General features: G+C 42.1%; 1 protein-coding gene across 1 annotated transcript in view; it reads left to right on the top strand.

Moving 5' to 3' along the window:
• HELZ (helicase with zinc finger) overlaps positions 1-21043 on the top strand; it is a 639316-nt gene that overhangs the window by 144409 nt on the left and 473864 nt on the right. Inside the window, 5 exon segments of the mRNA XM_029599344.1 lie at positions 5768-5819; positions 6521-6590; positions 9755-9760; positions 12548-12746; positions 17337-17444. Coding sequence (XP_029455204.1) covers positions 5768-5819; positions 6521-6590; positions 9755-9760; positions 12548-12746; positions 17337-17444 — 435 coding nt within the window.

Raw genomic sequence — 21043 nt, 5'->3', positions numbered from 1 at the left:
ATCATTAGAATATCTTGTTTTTATTCTATTATCAGTAATATATTAGGTTTATCAATTGTTGAAGACCTGTATTTTTCTCTTACTGATCCATGATTTTATCACCTGCTATTGTTTTATAATTTATTGATTTCTATGTACTATTTTAAATTTACTATAAACGTTGTGACGGCTAGCTCCAAACATCGGTATAAAAAAAAGCCAAATAAATAAATAAAGGCTTGGGCAGTCGAACCAGTTCCACCAAGCCAGCAGGGCGACGGGTTCTACTCCAGGTATTTCTTGATTCCCAAGAAAACTGGTGGCCTTTGGCCAATTCTGGACCTGAGGGCATTGAACCGGTTTCTGGTCAGAGAAAAGTTCAAAATGGTCTCACTTTGATTCCCCTCCTCAGGGCGGGAGACTGGCTCTGCTCCCTTGATCTCAAAGATGCCTGTGCCCATATCCCTGTTCTCTGGTGGATCGGCAATACTTGTGATTCCTGGTGGAAGTGAAACACTATCAGTACCGGGTGCTCCCTTCAACCTAGCAATAGTTGAGGCCTATCTTTGGAGGCGGAGGGTTCATGTCTTCTCTTACCTCGACGATTGGCTTATCAAGAGTGACTCCAGACAGGGGCCGCAGAGTGCCTTGCGAATCACAATCCGAGTCTTGGAAAATCTGGATTTTCTGATCAACTATCTGAAATCCCATCTCCAGCCATCATTACAACTGGACTTCATTGGGGCCCAGCTGGACACCGTTCAGAAAAAGGCCTTTCTATCTCAAGACAGGGTGGAGACCCTCTCTGCTCTCGCTCGGGTAGTCTCCAGTTGCTCCCATGTCTCAGCGCACCAGTTTCTTCGACTGCTGGGTCATATGGCGGTGATGGTGCACTCTACACCATTTGCTCGACTTCACATACGCCGGGCTTAGTGGACGTTATGCTCCCAGTGGTGTCAAGCCACCCAGGGTCTATGGGCTTGCGTCCTGATCACCATTCCCCTTCAGCAATCCCTCATGTGGTGGGCAACCCCATCAAATCTGGAAAAGGGGATTCCCTTCTGGAGCCTGCAGCCCCAGATTGTCCTCACCACGGATGCATCCCATATGGATTGGGGAGCCCATGTTGCAGACCTCCACACACAGAGTCTTTGGTCCTTGCAGGAGGTGCAGTCCCAGATCAACTTCCTGGAATTACGGGCGATCCAGTATGCCCTGCAGGTATTCAGAGAGCAAATGCTCAACAAAAGTGGTCCTTGTTCTGACCAGCAATCAGGTGGCTGTGTGTATCTGAACAAGCAGGGGGGAACAGGGTCGTACACCCTCTGTCTGGACGCAGTCCAAATCTGATCGTGGACCATTGTTAATGGCATTCTCAGGGCGGTGTACCTCCCCGGGGTGGACAATGTCCTTGCAGACTCCTTGAGCCAGGCTTTCTGACCTCATGAGTGGTCCCTCAATCAAGAGGCAGTGAACCACATCTTTGGCTTGTGGGGGACCCCAGACATGGACCTCTTTGCTTCCCTAGAGAACAAGAAAGTAGATTGCTTCTGCTCTCTGGACCAGATGAGCAGATGATCGATGTCCGATGCCTTTTCACTTCACTGGGGCATTGAGCTGCTATACGCTTACCCTCCCCTTCTGCTCATCTCAAAAACGCTCCAACAGGACCAGGGTACAATGATCCCGATTGCCTGGTTTCCACTTCTACGGGAGCTGGCCTTGTGCCCCCCCCCCCGATCCAGTTGAGGACTGTTCCGGATCTGATCTCTCAGGACCCAGGGCATTCTCCGCCACCCCAACCTCCAAGCCCTGTCTCTCACGGCTTGGATGTTCGCCGGGTAACTGTCCAGGCTTTAGGCCTTTCGGAGGGCGTATCGCGTGCCCTGTTGGAGTCTAGAAATCTCTCCATGAGAAAATCCTACAATCTCAAGTGGAAGTGGTTTTCGGCTTGGTGTGTGAGACACGAGCTGGATCCCTTCTCTTGTTTCCCACTGAAGCTTTTGGACTACCTATTGCACCTCTCCGAATCTGGTCTGCAGACCACATCAGTGAGGGTTCACTTTAGTGCCATTGGGGCATACCATCAGGGTAGGGATGGTACCTCCATTTCCACACATCTGCTTGTGGGGAGGTTCATGAAGGGCTTGTTACAACTTAAGCCCCCCACACAGCCGCCAGCAGTCTCCTGGGACCTCAGCGTCATCCTGTCTCAGCTCATAAAGGGTTCGTTTGAGCCATTGCCGTCCTGCGACCTGAAGAACCTATCATGGAAAGTTATCTTCTTGGTTGCGGTTGCAGCTCGCTCACCCTGTGCGATGAAGTAAGCTCTGGTGTCGTACCCGCCTTATACCAAATTTTGTCATAAGTTGGTTCTGGTACGCACCCGAAGTTGCATCCTAAGGTGGTCACAGAGTTCCATCTCAATCAGTCCATTGTGTTGCCTTCCTTTTTTCCAAGACCACACGCTCACCAGGGTGAATGGGCTTTGCACACATTGGGTTGTAAAAGGGCTCTGGTCTTTTACTTGGAACAGATGGCACCTCACCGCCTATCCACTCAGCTTTTTGTCTCCTTCGACAAAAACAGATTGGGGATCGCTGTGTCTAAGTAGACCTTATCCTGTTGGCTTGCAGATTATTTCCTTCTGCTACGCTCAGGCGGGCTTGTCTTGAAGGTCACGTCAAGGCTCATTCCATGCGAGCCGTATCAGTCTTGGTGGCTCACTTGCATGCAGTCCTCATTCACAAGATTTGTAGAGGGGCGACCTGGAGTTCTCACCACTTGTTTGCTTCATGTGGCCTGGATAAGGATGGCCGGCAGGACAGTCATTTTGGACAGTCCATCCTCCATAATCTCTTTCAGCCATAAAAATCCAACTCTCCCTCCGTGGGCCCTATCTGTGGGTGCAGGCCTGCTACTCTGGTTATTGCAGCTCTAGTTGTGCACGTTGGCGCCTGTTCTCTGCTCCGCATGTTGGGAGTGGCCTGGAGCTACATAATTACATAATCACCCATCTTGCTTGTCCTTGGAGAAATAGTTGCTTACCTATAACAGGTGTTCTCAAAGGACAGCAGGATGTTAGTCCTCACAAAACCCGCCCGCCACCCTGCAGAGTTTGGTTTCTCTCGGTTTATTTTATTTTTTCGCGAACACTGTTATAAGAGACTGAAGAAGGACCCCGCGTGGACGCGTGGTTAGTGGCATGCTGGTCGCCATCTGATGATGTCACCCATATGTGAGGACTAACATCCTTCTGTCCTTGGAGAATACCTGTTACAGGTAAGCAACTCTGCCTAGTTCTGGTAGCAAATTCCAAAGCACAGGTCTAGCCACTGAGAATGTCTGGTCATGGGTTTCAGCAAGATGCACAGATCATATTTATGGTATTTTCAATTTTCCCTGTCTAGTAGATCGTAGCACTTGAGGGAGTATATAAACCCTTAATATGGAATTAATCCATGGTGTGTCAGTATGATTGAAGAATTTATATACTAATATCAAGATCTTAAACTTCTCTCGCCACTGAAATTCGTCACTGAATTGGGAGCCAATGACGTGAGCCCAGGACAAGGGGTAATGTGTTCCTGTGGTTTTGTGCATGAATGATTTTGAAGAGACCTTAAATAACTCAATAGTAAACCAAGATAAGGTGAATTACAGTAATCGAAAGTATCAATACTTGATGAAAATCGTCTGACCTTAGGAGGACAAAGCAGTCTTAATTTATAAAAACCAGCAGAAACCACAGCTTTAAGATGAGACTGTGGTCGATGATAATATCCAGATTTTTTGCCTGAAGTTTGTGAACCTTCAAATACAAAGCCAGAAGGTGTATCTGCAATTAGAAATGTGGTTAATATGATCGCCTCAGTCTTACAAATGTTCAGCATGAGCTTGTTAGGGGACAACCAGTTTTGTTTTTTTTTATTATTATATTTATCTCTTTATTAATTTTTCCAAAACAATACAGATAAGTGTTTTATACCTTACCATAAGGTATAGCATATAAACAAATACATGCAAGAAAAGGGGACAACCTGTGTTTGATAGTGGACAGATATATAGATGCAAATTAAAATGTAGAAGCCAAAGATGATGACAGTGGGGTAAAAACCTATTATCAGCAGCGTAAATCTTATAATTTACTCCCAGCCCAGCAAGAAGGGGCAAGGTAGATGTTAAATAGCATTGCAAATAGGGTGGAGCCCTCGGGGACTCCAGTGGAAACTGAATAGCAAGCAGGGGTTTCTGAGGAAACCCTTATCTGCTGCTGCTGCTGCCATCTGTCAGGTATGAGTTGAACCACAATAGAACAATACAAGAAATCTCAATATTGGAAAACCTGGTCAGCAGTCTCTGATGATTTAAGGAGAAAAATCTTCAGAGGGACAGCCATGTTAGTCTGGTGTAGCAAAAATGACAGGAATCAAGTGGCATCTTAAGACTAACCAGTTTATTAAAGCATGAAATTTTGAGGACAGAGTCCACTTCATCAGATGCAACATAACTTAATCAAAGGATATAAATTGTGGGCCAAAAGGCCAGGGAGCAACTAAGTAGTACATAGGCTGAAATCTGAAGATGTTAAAACAATCATTTCATAGGGCTCAGATATATTTACCTCAGAAGGAGTCAATTTCAAGCCCTCTTTAAAAGCAGTTATTAAGCCACCACTTTTCCTTGCATGATGCCAGAATTAATTATGGAGTAACCAGAGGGGCAGATCTGATTATATAACACCATATCAGTCTCTGCCAACCAGGTTTCCGTAATGCTTAAGCAGTCTGCTGACTTATCTCGTAAGATATCATAGACAACAGGAAGCTTGCTTTTAATGGATTGAGCACTGACTAACATAATTATTAGTGCTGATAACATTATAGACATCATTGGAGCAGTTGAAACCAGAGCCAAATTAGTGTGGGTTGGTTGAAAGTAAAAAATGGGGCAATAGAAAGGTTGCCATACCTTCCGTATCCGACAAGTACCAGTATCATGGCTTCTGTAGGCTCCTTTGTCTCTCTTCCCCAAGAGCAGTAACAACAAAAAAGAAAGTGAAGAGTCCAGAACATTACAAAGGCTCTGTTAAGGTCACACAAAGGAACACCTTTGTGTTGTGCTCCTTCATGTACATGAAGAAATGTGTGCCTGCTGCTGGTGACCCCTGGGGCCTTTTCATCATCGCTCCTCCCAGTGACATCACCAAGGGGCCAGAAATTAAAGTGCAGGTCCTGAGAGAGAACCAAGGCCATCTAAAGAGCAGATAGCAGCAGATGGTCGGTGCTGGTCTGTGAGGTGGCTGAAGGCGACGACAGCTGTCCATTCCACGGGCTCTCTCAAAACAGCAGATGTTTATTCGATATGGGATTTGTTTCTAGAGAATGTGGTTCATACTAATATAGCTTATGGAAGTTATCAATGTGGAAATGACTTTCCTATTGGGTTCTACCAGGTACTCCCAAGTGATCTGGATTGGCTGCTGTTGGAGACAGGATGCTGGGCTTGTTGGACCATTGGTCTGACCTGGCATGACATTTCTAATGTTACCTGATATGTAGTAGTGCCATCATTTGCTGAATTGATTTTGCAGTTGGTTTAGTAGATTTTGTTTCTGTATTTAATATATATTTTTAATATTAATTTGATATTATATATACCTGATTTCCTATACAAAACTAAATTTTCACAAGACTAATAGAAGCACAGTATGTACTTGTAAAACAAGATCAAAATGTGCCTGTCTATTCCAAAGCTTGTGTTTTGTTTTGTTTTTTTTTAATTACAGGCTGCAGGCAGTAAAGTACCATCACGATACCATGTGGAAGACTTGGAAGATGGTAAGCACAAATGAATGGAATGCCAACTGAGTTGGGTGGCTTAAGTAACTTTTATTTTCCTTTCAAGATAAGATTAAGATGTTAAAATGTGCGATGTAAAACATATTTGTATACAGTATAATTTCAGATTTTAGTGGTGAAATCTATCTTTTGATGTATCCCTTTCAGTGTTCCCAAACAATTTTTTCTTCTCTCCTCATAGAAATCTTAGCTCTTTTTTAAGTGTTTTGCACTAGTGGATTTGAACCATCAGTTGGAAATATTTTGTCTAAAAATTTAGTCTTCGAGAGCCAAAATTAACCAGTCTAGATGTTCTTTATGGAATTCATTTTGAAAAAGCACTGAGTGATTTTAGGCCGGAAACCTCAAAAGTCTTAGGAAACTGCTACCTTCTAGATATAACATTAGATTATACTTTGACTAGCCCACCAGCAGAGGTACTACTGGTAACAGATTTCAAACAAATCCCCAGGTACTGATGGTAAAGGGCAAGGGAGGTGATGGAGTCTTGGTAGAAAGGGGCAGCTAGGCAGGTTCTGAGGACCCAGAAGTTATTATCAGCCAGCAGTTACCCTGTTACTGTGTATGTATATTATTGTGTTGAAGTTCAAAACTGGTCTTGCTGTTTTTTTTCCTGTTTTGGTAGATGTGAGATACCAAAAGAAAATTATTAACAGGAACTTGCCCCTTTTCATTTATAGGGTCCCAGGAAGGCTGGCAGTTCCGCCCTCCTCCTAGAGGAGTCACAGCAGTGAGGCAGTACACGATTATGTAAAACGGTAAAAAGGATGTACTTCTGTGTGCAGTGTTATGATAATCACATATTGTGTTAATTGAGTACATATGGGAGGGTGGCCATAGTTTCTCGATTACAGTCATCATGTGTTAAGTGATTAATAATTTGATAATTTAAGGGCTTTTATCATTAAAAGTATAACCTATCTTTAAAATTGTATTAGCGTATTAGTGTACTATGTGTTCAAAGACTTTGAACACAAGTACACTAATAGCTTTCACCACATCCTCTGGCAACGAATTCCAGAGTTTAATTATTCGTTGAGAAAAAATATTTTCTCTTATTAGTTTTAAATGTATTACTCAGTAACTTCATTGTATGTTCCCTGGTCTTTGTATTTGTCAAAAGAGTAAACAACTGATTAATATTTGCTTGTTCCATTCCACTCATTATTTTATAGACCTCTATCATTTCTCCCGTCAACCGTCTCTTCTCCAATCTGAAGAGTCCTAACTGCTTTAGCATTTCTTCACAGGAGAATTGTTCCAATCCCTTTATTTTGGTTGCCCTTCTTTGTACCTTGGGCATCCAAATGACAGTTGAAGTTTAATGTGGACAAGTGCAAAGTGATGCATATAGGGAAAAATAACCCTTGCTGTAGTTACACAATGTTAGGTTTCATATTAGGAATTCCCACCCAGGAAAAAGATCTAGACGTCATAGTGGATAATACATTAAAATCATCTCAGTGTGCTGCGGTGATAAAAAATCTAAACAGAATGTTAGGAATTATTAGGAAGAGAATGATGAACAAAATGGAGAAAGTCATAATGCATCTGTATCACTCTGTGGTGTGACTGGTTGCTGCATTTCAAAAAAGATATAGTTGCACTAGAGAAGATACAGAGAAGGGCGACCAAAATGGTAAAGGGGATGGAATGGCTCTACTTTGATGAAAGGCTAAATAGGTTAGGGTTGTTCAGCTTGGAGAAGAGACGTTTGAGGGGGGATATGATAGAAGTCTATAAAATCATAAAAGGACTTGAACGGGTAAATGTAAATCAGTTATTTACTCTTTTAGATAATACAAGGACTAGGGGACACTCAATGAAGTTAACAAGTAGCACAATTAAAACAAATTGAAGGAAATATTTTTCACTCAGTGCACAATTAAGCTCTGGAATTCATTGCCAGAGGATATGGTTAAAGAAGTTAGTGTAGCTGGATTTAAAAATAGGGTTGGATAAGTTCCTGGAGAAGTCCATAAACTGTTATTAATCAAGTTCATTTAGGGAATAGCCACTGCTTATTACTGGCTTTAGTAGTATGGGCTCTATTTAATGTTTGGGTACTTGCCAGGTACTTGTGAACTGGATTGGCCACTGTTGAAAACAGGATGCTGGGCTTGATGGATCCTTGGTGTGACCCAGTATGGCAGCTTCCACCCCCCCCATCAATTTATTCTTTGTCAGCTGTAGCATAATGCAAAAGCGCTTCAGCAACTGCATTCTGTCACATAGTAGTTATACTTTGCAGACAGAGTTTAAGATACTGACTTTTTTTTTCCCAAGGAATGATGTCACTTCCATTCATGATGCGAGTATTTTCTAGATGTATGTGTATTTTTACAGGATCCTCTCATGGGACTTACTCTAGTGCAAATAAATAAGTGAAGGATATCCGTTCCTCTTTTGGCAATCATTCTAAATTGTAAAAATATTTACATTTTCTTTTTTGTTGCTCTTTTTGTCCTGGCATCTTTAATATCTGCCGTAACAGTGCTAAGGAGCCATTATGATATTTCATTTTCAGCTATCTAGGTGTTTTCTCCAACTTCCATCCAATACTACTATCTCAGCAACAGTGCTTCAGCTGAAGGGCACAGACTGCTGCTCCTTCGGGAACCCGTCATATATGCACTCTAGAGCCAGCCAGTACGTGTTACTGTTAGACGATGGCTAGGAATCCCTTCTCAGATGACTTTGGTTACTGGCTCTCCAATACCATTCTTATAGTTCTTAAATGTGAAATTTAAACTTGGGGAAAATAGTTTCAATTTAATAATCAGTATATTAGAAAGTTTATTTCGACTCATGACAATATTTTTGCCTTATTTTTAATTTACTTTGTTAGGTAGCCTCTGTCTCTGTCTTGGTGATGATTTGCATTTTTAGCCATCGTATTAAAAATTAATCTTTCATTAACCATCTTTTTCTCTCTGTCATTGGATGACTGACTTGGAACTTGCTGTTCCTGCTCTTATTCAAATCATTTTGCATTCACCTTTGAGTCTGTGAGCTTTCAGATTCCAAGTAAGACATAATCCGGTACTGACCTTTTGTCTTTGATAAAAAAATATTCATCTGATTATACATACCAGATTTGAGTGTTTAAAAACCACCTTGTTATAAGCTTGTTTGAGCTGCTAAAATGGGGATTAAAAAAATCTCTGAAAGTTATCTCTTTTTGAAAGCAATTTTCAAACCTGTTTACATGGCTTCTTATATGACTAAAAGAGCTTGTTTGAAAATTGCCCACCCTATTTGTGCATAAAAGTATGCGTGGTGGTCCACAGAACGTGTAGTTTTCCTTGCATTCTCATGGAGGAGTTCCTGGGTGGGAATATGCAGGAGAGGCAACAATTTACATAGTTTTTTACATTTTGAAAACTCCTTGGTCTATGTGTGCCTGAAAAAAATATCTACAGAAAAAGCAGGTGTAAATTTCTGCGGGATGTATTTTCTTCGGCAATTTTCAAAGAGAAAAGTACACCATGTACTTTCCTTTGTGAGAAGTGGTGCAGGATCTGCGGATAAAAGCACCCGCAAACTTTGCAGCTGCCCACTCACTTTTGAAAATATCCCCTTTTATATCGCAGTGGTGTGTGTTGGCAGTTATTTTGTTGCATTTATTTTAGCACGTGGTTGTTTTCAGTTTTTATTTAACCCTAAAACGTCTGAGCCTGTTTTAGTATCACAAGGAGCGGCATTTAATTTTTAGCACTGGTGCAGCAGCAAAGATATTCAAAGAAGATCTGGTTCAGCATGATGTGAGATTCTTGTTGCTTCAGGTTGCCTGTTTGCTGCTGCACCATGATTTAGGAAGTTGTCCACAATTGTTATAGTCCCATTTTCAGGGTTTCACACTTCTGCTCAGCAGGGGGGTGAGTGGACTGTCTTGGCTGTTGAGCCCAGGGGAGAAGGCGGTGGCATCTTTTGTACTGATCAGAGAATCAGGCTTGACGGGAGAAAGCAACATCTCTGGCACCAGTCAGGGCCTGGATGTAGGGGGAGAACAAGGAGGAGGAGACCTCTTTGGTTCTGATCTGTACCTGGGAGGAGCGTAAAGGAGTTTGGATGGCATGAGGCGGGGGAGAGGGGAGAAGAAGAAGCAAGAGAGGGAAGGGGAGAAAAAATGAATATGAAAGGGGGAGGGAGGAAGGATTGGAGGAGGAGAGAGAGGGTCTGCCTCTGAGTAGAGTGGAGGACGTGGAAGGGGTGTGAAAGTAGAGGGGAGTGTGAGAGGATTGCTCCATTGGGGGAATTGAGAGGCATGTACTGGCTATGTTATAAATGCACTCACCATGTGCTCCCATTGCCTCTAACCTTCTCAAAACTCAAAGCAAATTATTGTAGGGGGTAGGAGGGAGGGCAGTAAATGTCCTTGACAAGTAAACCCTGGAGTAACTTTAGGAGCCCTGCCCACCTTACTAGTTTACAGCCTCCCTTGGGTAGTGTTGTATATCATTTGTTAGTCAATTAAATGAAAAAAAAAAAACCAAACCATTTAGTTTTAGATGGTTCTGTACACCTTAGTTGCAAGGTCAGGGTGCTGTATAAAAATTGGAAACCAGAAGTGATAGTTCAGTAGTTTATTTTTTTCATTTTCTTATTAAAATTCCCCTTTTTAACCAATTTGGGAATACTACAACACTATTACTGAGCAGTCTGCTTTTACAAAGCCTGTATCTAAACTAGTTTAACTAAGATCTTTTAGGGAGATTTGTATACAAAAAAAAAAAGTCAGTATCCTAGCAAGATGGTTTCAGTATGTAAAACAGCAAAGTACTTGACATTTTTGGTTGTGATAAATTTACCACATATTAAACTAGTCTTTTATACTTGAGAAATTAGTGTGTGCCCTCCTAGTTCCTTATGGAATGTTCTGGAAAGAAATTAGATAGCTACTTTTGGGACTAGGCGTGCAATCTAATTTTTGCATGACTAAAAGCCCTTGAAAGACATTTTTACTGCTTTGGGATTAGTAATTTGATGAGCTTCCATATTTGCAAAGGTTTTTTTTGTTTTTTTTGTGTGGAAGTTTGCCATCCCCTTTCTGAAATGAAAAGTTATCTAACATTGTTCTAAGTTTTGTCCTACCTTTCTTTTCCTGTAGTATAAAATAATTGTTCTTCTGAAAATGTGTGCAGAACACATGGCAAGGTGAAATTGAACTAGTGGCTTTTAATTGTGGTAATAATTTTTATGCAGTTTACTTGTTTATTTTCATTGTAGACAATGACCTTTAATACAGCTTACCATTAGTATTTCTTGTGTTACTATGAAGGGAAAAAGGGAAGCTTGTGGCTGTTGAATCAATTGAGTCTTTAGAAACCTTTTGCACGTTGTGTAATTTTATTTGCTTAACTCTTTTCTGTCATGTACTCTGTCGTCCAAATCACTGGAAGAGGGCCGGCTTGGTGGCTCAGTGACAATACTATGCACTACCATGCAGCGGGACTTGAGTTTGATTCCCAAACCAGGACTTTGCTTCCTAGGCCGGCTGCTGATGTTGCTGAGGCAGCTTTCACTGTCCCCAGGGGAAGGAAAACCACAGCCATCACTCAATGGTGACACCTAGTGGACATGCTCAGGCATCATGATTGCATGCTCTGGAGAGAAGCGTGATTATGTGGCCTTTGGCCATGTACTGTTGCTACAATGGCTGGTGTAAAGAGAAGGAATGCGATTATAAAATAGAGGGAGACTATCCCAGATAATTGCAAATGTTTATAGCTTTGGTTCCAGTTGAGCTGGAAGAATAGAGGAGGCAAAAACCACTATAACAAAAATAAAAATCACTGGGAGTATTCCAGCGAGTATAGCATGCAGTGCGGTTTAAAATCTGACAGGGCGATACAGTACAGTGCGCTCCGACAGAGCGCACTGTTAGCCTGCTCTTGGACGCACGTTTTCCCTTACCCCTTATTCAATAAGGGGAGGAAAACGTGCGTCCAACCCGCGGCACCTAATAGCGCCCTCAACATGCAAATGCATGTTGATAGCCCTATTAGTTATGCGCGCGGGATACAGAAAGTAAAATGTGCAGCCAAGCCGCACATTTTACTTTCAGAAATTAGCACCGACCCAAAGGTAGGCGCTAATTTCTTCCGGCACCGGGAAAGTGCACAGAAAAGCAGTAAAAACTGCTTTTCTGTGCACCCTCCGACTTAATATCATGGCGATATTAAGTCGGAGGTCCCGAAGAGTAAAAAAAAGTTTAATAAATAAATAAATAAATTAAATTTGAATTCGGCCTGCGGCTGTCGGGCCGAAAACTGGACGCACAATTTTGCCGGCGTCCGGTTTCCGAGCCCGTGGCTGTCAGCAAAATTGAGCATCGGCTGTCAAACCTGCTGACGACCGCCGCTCCGGGCTAAAAGGAGGCGCTGACGTGCTAGTGTCCCTAGCGCCTCCTTTTGCCCGATTCTACCGCACCACCTCATTTGCATACTGTATTGCGCGCACTGGCGAGTGGCCGGTGCGCGCGCCGGGAGAGCAGGCGTTCGTCCACTCTCCCGCGTTTTTACTGAATCGGTCTGTGAGTATTTTAAGTCCTCAAGTAGTGCCATTCAAATATGAGCTCGTTTGAATTTCAGTTATTATGATGCCATGATAGTGAAAGATGATATATTTTGGTGTATAGTAGATTCTTCTTTTTAAGAACGGACTTCTTATTGCACATGTATTCTTTTACAAATGTCTTTGTTTAGGTTTTTAGAACAAGGGATCTGCAGGTATGGTGCTCAGTGCACTTCCGCTCATTCTCAGGAAGAACTGACAGAATGGCAAAAACGGTATGCCTCACGGTTAATACGCTTAAAGCAACAGAAGGAGAGCAAGCAATTTTTGGGCAGTTATATGGAATCCTTGATTGAGAAATGGATGAACTCTTTATCTCCTGAGAAAGTGGTAAGGAAAGTAAATTAAAACTCTATATGATTTATAGTCCCAACTAATTAACTTGTTTTAACCCTGATAAGTATTGAATATAAAATCCAGTGCTCTTTTATTGATTTAAAAAAATCCATTAAACTATTTTCACTTTTGAATTTTAATAAAGCTTGTTTTTTAACTGACAAATTGGATATTAAGACAAACAAGATGGTAACAGGCAAAAGGGAAGGAGGAGGAAGTGGTGGAAAATGACCGATCAATTCTATGCGCTGTGTTTTCGCATGGCAGAATATTTTTTGCTTGCTTAAAGCTAAGCTGAGCACCAAGAGAGTTGGTGCCACCATTTATCAACCTTCGTATAAGAAGATGGCATTTGTTGATGACAGCTAAGGGGGTCTTTTATTGCACCGTGATATTTTATTGCTGTGGGGAGGGGAATTTTCTGAGGAGGGTGTTCCTGATATTTAGCCCTTCTCATGAAGAAAATATTATAGGGAAAGGGTAAAAACTCATGTTGGTGGCTCCCTTTGCACAGGGCCGCCATCTTCTAAAAGGCCAGCATCAGCCCAAACCTTCCTCTCCTACCTTGAAAACAGCCCCTTCCCCGGAATATTAGAAGACCCCTGCCCCACACCCTTTTGCCTCTAGAGGTGGCTTAAAAGAAAAACAATCATAAATTGCCAGTTTAAAATCACATGATGATACACTGCTCCCCTTTCCAAAAAAATCCCTCCTCCCAGCTCCACTATGAGGAAAGGCTAAAGAGGTTAGAGCTGTTCAGCTTGGAGAAGAGACGGCTGAGGGAGGATATAATAGAGGTCTTTAAAATCATGAGAGGTCTAGAGTGGGTAGATATAAATCGGTTATTAACACTTTCGGATAATAGAAGGACTAGGAGGCACTATATAAAGTTAGCAAGTAGCACATTTAAAACTAATTGGCGAAAATTCTTTTTCACTCAATGCACAATTAAGCTCTGGAATTTATTGTCAGAGGATATGGTTAGTGAAGTTAGTGTAGCTGAGTTTAAAACAGGCTTGGATAGGTTCTTGGAGGAGAAGTCCATTAACTTCTATTAATCAAGTTGACTTAGGGAATAGCCTCTGCACTACTGGCATCTGTAGCATGGGATCTTCTTGGTGTTTGGGTACTTGCCAGGCTCTTGTAGCCTGGATTGGCCACTGTTGGAAATAGGAAACTGGGCTGACTCAGTATGGCAATTTCTTAAGTTCTTATGTTCTCCCATCAAGAGCATCCTGCTCTTCTTCCCCAACCCCAGACCCCTCCCAACATTAAAAATAGGCCCTGGTAGTCTAGTGCAGTGGTTCTCAACTTTTTCCTGTCGTGATACACCTGACATACAGTGCTCACATACATGATGTGCTGCTTACAACAGTCTATGGCTGGACTATAAAAAGCCTTACTTTTATTGTTACGAATGACAGAAATTTCATAATTTTTATATAAGCTGTTGTAATGTGCCTAAGGATCAGGAAATTTTCACACTCAGTGATGGGTGAGGTTATACATGCTGATTTAGATAATAAGTTAAAGCTTTAAATCTTAGTTTAAATTTAAACAACAAATACATCACAAGTTTTACATAATTGATTATATATTATTTATATATATTTCTGTTTGGATGGATAGTTTTTAGACTTTCAGCCAGCAGAAAAGATGAAGCTTATAACAAGAAAACAAATACATTTTAACAATGAAATGAATCATTCACATTAGTAAGCAATACCACTTCTCACAGTATAAATAGAAACATGTAAACAGCATCCGAACTGGAAACTGCAACAAGCAATTAAGCAATGGAAAAACATAAACATCACCAATCTTCATAAATCCATTAAACAATAAAATTAAGAAATATAAATCAATCTAAGTGAACCATACTAATGAATGAATATTGCCAAAGAGCTGATGAATAGAATAATATCCAGTAATTAAGAACTGATATATATACAATTTAAATTTTTTTCCAAACAGCAATAAAATATTTCAAAATAGCGGACATATCAAACACCAAATAATTAAAAAACTAATAAGGATGGCAACATCTTCAGCTCTCCATACCAGAAACCTTTTGATTTCCATTCAGCTTGTTGTGGATTAGTGAGGGTAGCACAAACCTTTTTCACAGGCCAGAATCCGTGACAACCTGAATACAGGTGGAGTCAGAGTTAGGCAGTGATCAGGGCAGGCGGCGTTCAGATTGGTCAGAGTTAGGCAGCGGTCAGGGCAGGCGGTGTTCAGGTTAGTCAGGCAGGCAGCGGTCAGTGGCAAGCAGAGTTCAATCATAGATGAGATGCTCGCAGCGGTCAGAGGCAGGCAGAGTTCAATCGCAGATGAGAAACAGGCAGCGGTCAATGGCAGGCAGAGTTCATTTGTAGATGGGAAGCAGGCAGTGGTCTGTGGCAGGCGGAGTTCATTCGTAGACAAGAAGCAGGCAGTGGTTAGTGGCAGGCAGAGTTCAAACAGTTGATGTCTGGTAAGCTGCGGTCAGAGTCAAAGATCCATCCAAAGGCAGGCAGAACAGCTGGGCAGGCAGGGAGGCAAGGAAAAGAGAACTGAAGAATGGAAGAGACTGACCATTAAGACAAGACAAAGGAATTCGGGACCACAGACCAGGAAGTGACAAGACGAGGACCAGGAAGGCAGGAATGAAGATGAGGAACACACTGAGGCAACTTGCTGCTACCAATGAAGTCGACCTATTACCAAGGCACTGGAGAGGCATCTGCGGGGGCCTTTTATAGGCCTGAAAAATTTTGTTGCCTCCTGGCTTTTTCTGCCACTGGTTCTTTAAATTAGACAGGATTGGGCGCGCATGCGCCCTAGGAGGAGCAGGAACCAATGATGGCAGCGGTGTCCTGCCACATTTGTCAAGAGCAGCATCCTACTGCAACATGGTGCAACTTCCCGCCAAGTTTAGCGGAAGGGCAGTCTGGCAGAGTAGAACAGCAAGGGTCCGGATAGAGTGATAAGCACGACAGTTCAATCCGGCGAACACTGAACACGACAGTAGTCTACCATACACACACGCGCGCACACACACTCACACACAGGCTTCCATTCTCATACACACAGACATACACACTAGGCAGGCAGGCTTCCATTCTCATACACACACACACACACACACCAGGCAGGTAGGCAGGCTTCCATTCTCATACATACACACACACCAGGCAGGCAGGCAGGCAGGCTTCCATTCTCATACATACACACACACCAGGCAGGCAGGCAGGCTTCCATTCTCATACACACCCACCAGGCAGGCAGGTTTCCATTCTCATATACACACACACACACACACTCGCTCTCTCTCTCTCACTCTCACACACACACACAGGGCAGGCTTCCATTCTCTCGCTCGATCTCTCACTCTCTGTCTCACATATGCGCACGCACACACAGGCTTCCATTGTCATACACCCACACACACACACACACCAGGCAGGTTTCCATTCTCATACACACACACACCAGACAGGTTTCCATTCTTACATTCTCATACACACTCACGCACCAGGAAGGCTTCCATTCTCTTTCTCTCTCGCATGCACACACACACATACACAGGGAAGACTTCCATTCTCATACACGCACACACACGGCAGGCTTCATTCTCTCTCGTTCTCTCTCTCTCACACACACACACACACACACACACACACACACACACACACACACACACCAGGCAGGCTTCCATTCTTTCTTTCTCTCTCTCTCACACACACAAGGCAGGCTTCCTTTCTCTCTCTCTCTCTCTCACTTTCTTTCTCACACACCAGGCAGGCTTCCATTCTCATACACACGCACACAAGGCAGGCTTCCATTCTCACATGCACACACACACACATCACACACTTCCATTCTCACCATGCAAACACTACGCAGGCTTCCAGTCTATCTCTCTCTCTCTCTCTCTCACACACACCAGGCAGGCTTCCATTCTCTCAGACACACTCACACAATAGCCACGTGTTTTAAACTTGCAATTTGTGATTTTTTTTACTTCTAGGCCATCTCTAGAGGCAGCAAGGGAGTAAGAAGACCCTTGGGGGGTCTTTTCCACTTGGCTGAGGGCCCGATTTAGGGCCGCTGATGCCCTTTAAGAAACATCTTGGGGACATTGAGATGCGCATTAGCATCAAGATGCTCCTGTAAACAATTATCTACAACTACCGAGTTTTCGTTAAAATAACATTGCTTATTATTATTATTTTTTTTTTTTTGCGGAAAGCTGCTTTATTTTATTGTATAGGATTACCTATGCATTGGCTGCTTTGCACGCATTAGTAAACTTTTTGCATGTGATTGCATGGAAAGCAGCTAATTTCAATAGGGATTAGTTTTTAGGTCAAAATATCATACAGTATCACAACAATGTGATTATGATGTGATGAGCAATGTTTTATGTGCATAAATTCTGTTTTTCATTTGTTAATCACTTATTGCGGCATAGGAAATGTACCCCATAAGCCAGCTACATATTTTGTTACTGTTCAGAAACTCTTATAGGCTGATGATCAAGTTTTGTTTTGATTACAGAAATGTAATATTGCTTCCCCCCCCCCCCCTTTTGTTTTCTAGCTTAGTGAATGTGTAGAAGGAGTGAGGGTAGATCACAGTCCTGAACTATCTGTCACTGTAACCACCAAAAAATCTCATCAAATATGGATGTTTACTCTCAGTTGTAAGGTATGATTCCTAATTTACTTCCTTTTAAATTGTGTTTGTCTTATGCCCAACTTTTAGCAAGGTTATGTGTACATATGCAATAAAGAATAATAATCAGTTTGGAAGTCTCCAAAATATCAACCATTAAAAACCAATATCGAGCTGTGTTTTCTGAAGTATTTCTTTGCAGTGTTTGTATTTTTAAAATGTTATATAACATGTTTGTAGTGTAATAACTTTTTATTAGCATTTTAAATGATCCACACATTGGTGATAGTGAAGAAATTTGTTGGTTATTTTTAGTATCTGTGTTAACAGGGATAACAATAATAAAGTTAGGAGTAAAAAAAAGTGCAGTGAGCATCCATCTAGAAACAGCTTGAGTGCTGTATGATCATAAAGTATGCCTAAACCATCTTAAGGCCTGAGTTTTACAAAACAAATGTATGTTGAAATGACTTATTTTTGAAAATAGTTTGTATTCATGAATCTCAGACAGATTCTATTTCTGGAATATGATATTATATTGTTACAATATAATTTGCATACAATTCATCACAACACTGGTATTTTCTGTAATGTATCAAGTTAAAGGATCTATAGACCAGATCACTGTGCATTCCTCTGTCAAGAGGCACAAGATGCAGTTGCCTTGCTGGCTATTTGATTTTTATTTGGATTTATTTAAAAGTATTTATTATCTGCCCCCTCCTAACAATTTGGGGCGGGGTACAAGAAAACAAACACAGTAATTAAAAACAAATATAAATGAAGAAATACAACAGAGCACCGTATATACTCGTGTATAATTCATTCTCATGTATAAGTTGAGGGTGGTTTTTGGGCACCAAAATCAAGATTTACCTGTCACCTGTGGATAAGTTGAGGGTAAAACCTAGGGGACTTATGAAATGGTGACATCACACTCAGAAACAAACCGATAACGTAAGAAAATCGTTTTCAATCCCTCCCCCCCTCCCTCCCATGGCTGCCCTCCCTTTTCAATTCCTCCTCCCTCTTCCTATGGCTGCCCTCCAGTCCCTCCCTCCTTGGCTGCCCTCCCTGTTCAATCCTTCCTCCTCCCTATGGCTGCCCTCCCTGTTCAGTCCCTCCCTCTCTCGCATCATGGCTGCTCTCCCTGTTCAGTCCCTCCCTCCCTACATGGCTGCCCTCCCTATTCAATCCCTCCCTCCCTAATACTCACTGAAATTCCCTGGTGGTCCAGTGGGGGGCCCGGGAGCGATCTCCCACTCCTGGGCCATCAGCTGCCAGTAAATCCCTTGCCCCTTCCCTCCATGGCTGCCCTCCCTATTCAATCCCTCCCTCCCTCCCCCCCCCCCCCCCAAAGATGAAATCCCTGGTGGTCTAGCGGGGGGCCCAGGAGCGATCTCCCACTCCTGGGCCGTTGGCTGCCAGTAATCAAAATGGTGCCAGCCACCCTTTGCCCTTACCATGTTACAGGGGCTACCGGTGCCATTGGATGGCCCCTGTCACATGGTAAGGGCAAAAGGCCACCGGCGCCATTTTGATTACTGGCAGCCGACGGCCCAGGAGTGGGAGATCACTTCTGGGCCCCCCCCGCTAGACCACCAGGGATTTCAGTGCTTCTTTGGGGGGGGGGGGGAGTTGGGAGGGAGGGATTGAACAGGAGGGGGAGGGATTGAATAGGGAGGGCAGCCATGGAAGGAGGGGGCAAGGGATTTACTGGCAGCTGATGGCCCAGGGAGTGGGAGATCGCTCCCAGGCCCCCTGCTGGACCACCACGAACTATCAGTGAGTTTTTTTTGAGGGGAGGGCTGTATGTAATACGCATGTATAAGTCAAGCCAGCTTTTTTGTGCCTTTTTTCTGGCATAAATTTCTCGACTTATACGCGAGTATATATGGTATTTATGTCAGATGAAAAAAAACATACTTTAACCACAAGACATGGCTGCTGGATGGCTAATATTACAATGGTATGCTACAAATGAAAGTTCTTCAGAGTAATTTACAGAGGTGAATTATCAGGAAAGCCAGCTGAAATACGTGTGTCTTAAGTAGTTTAAACAATTTGGAGTCGCTAGTTAATCTTATCTTTTTTAAGAGGGAATTCCATAGAATGAAAAAGGCTGCTCCCTTGTCACCATAAGCCATGCAACGTTTGGAGAAGGGATATCAAAAAGATGTTGATCTGAGGAACGCAGGGTGCAAACTGGGGTGTGAATTGTTAATGTAGAGTGCATCCAAGGTGAAGTGATTTTATGAAGAAGATTTTGAATGATTACAGCAATTTTATATTGGATCCGATAATGAACAGGGAGCTAATGGAGTAATTAGAGAACCTGTGTTATATGAACACAAATATGTGTTCCAGTGAGTAATCGAGCAGAAGAGTTATAAGTCCCTTTACCCTCCATTGCCTCAGGTACAAATTTAGATTGTAAACCCTCTGGGGATAGGGAAATACCTACAGTCCTTGAATGTAAACCGATGTGAATAATAATAAAATAAATAAATATATTATTTGAAGCAGGCCTAATGTGGATTGTGGTAAACCTGCAAACAAGGAGTTGCAGTAATTGAGACCAGATAATATTAGAGCTTGTTCTAAATGGGGTTCAAGATAACTAAGTAGTTTCAACTTAAAGAATGAAGATCGAACAACTGATTCTATGAGGTTTCATGGAAAGTTTAGGGTCAAGGAGCACTCCAAGATTATGTTCTTTTTGAGAAAAATGAGAATCAGACCCATTATTGTAAAAAGCAGAGGATCTGGATAAGAAGCAGGTTGATCTAAGGAAAGAACTTCAGTCTTTTTGATGTTAAGGGAGAGCGTATTCTGAAAGAGCCAATCCCAGTACCTTAGACAATGAGAGAAGAACTGATTAGTTTCATGCCAGGTTGATTTCAACAGGAAGGTGAACTGGATGTCATCAGCATAAAGTTTAAATGATATACCAAGTTGGCCAAGAATCCAACATAAAGGGGCAAGATAAAAATTAAAAAGAACAGAAGAAAGAGCAACTGTGGAACACCAAACTGAATCTGATGCCATGATGACATGAAAGAATTAATCCTGATATGATAAGCTCAATTGGTCAAACAGGAAGAAAACTAATTGAGAATGGAGCCACCTATACCTAAATCATTCAGTCTTGATAACAGAATACTCTGATCTAAAGTATCAAACATGACACTGATATCCAACAATACAAGAATATATCCTGTGCTGGATTAAAATCCTCTATAAAAGATGTCAAGTAAAGAAATGAGCAATGGCTCAGTGTTATGTGCTTTATAGAAACCAAATTGTTGATCCAATAGTGAATTATCTTCCAGAAATAGTTACTTGACTAAGTACAGAGGGCTCAACCATCTTTGCGAGAAACGGAAGAGACAAAATTAGTCGATAATTGTTTAATTCTAAAATGTCAAGTGACGGCTTCTTTAGGAGTGGCCTAATAGAAGCTCTTTTTAAACAGTCAGGAAGATTAGCAGAAGATAATGAAAGATTGACAGTATCAGCAATAGCTCGACTAATTTAGTCTCGACAACACTTTAGTAATACAACTGAACATGGATCAAGAGCCCAGGTGGTACTATTCATAGAATGAATAGAATTAGCAATTTCTAATTGCG

Source organism: Rhinatrema bivittatum, chromosome 4 (assembly GCF_901001135.1).
Source record: "Rhinatrema bivittatum chromosome 4, aRhiBiv1.1, whole genome shotgun sequence".
Lineage (NCBI taxonomy): Eukaryota > Metazoa > Chordata > Amphibia > Gymnophiona > Rhinatrematidae > Rhinatrema > Rhinatrema bivittatum.
This window is presented reverse-complemented; position numbering and strand designations above follow the sequence as displayed.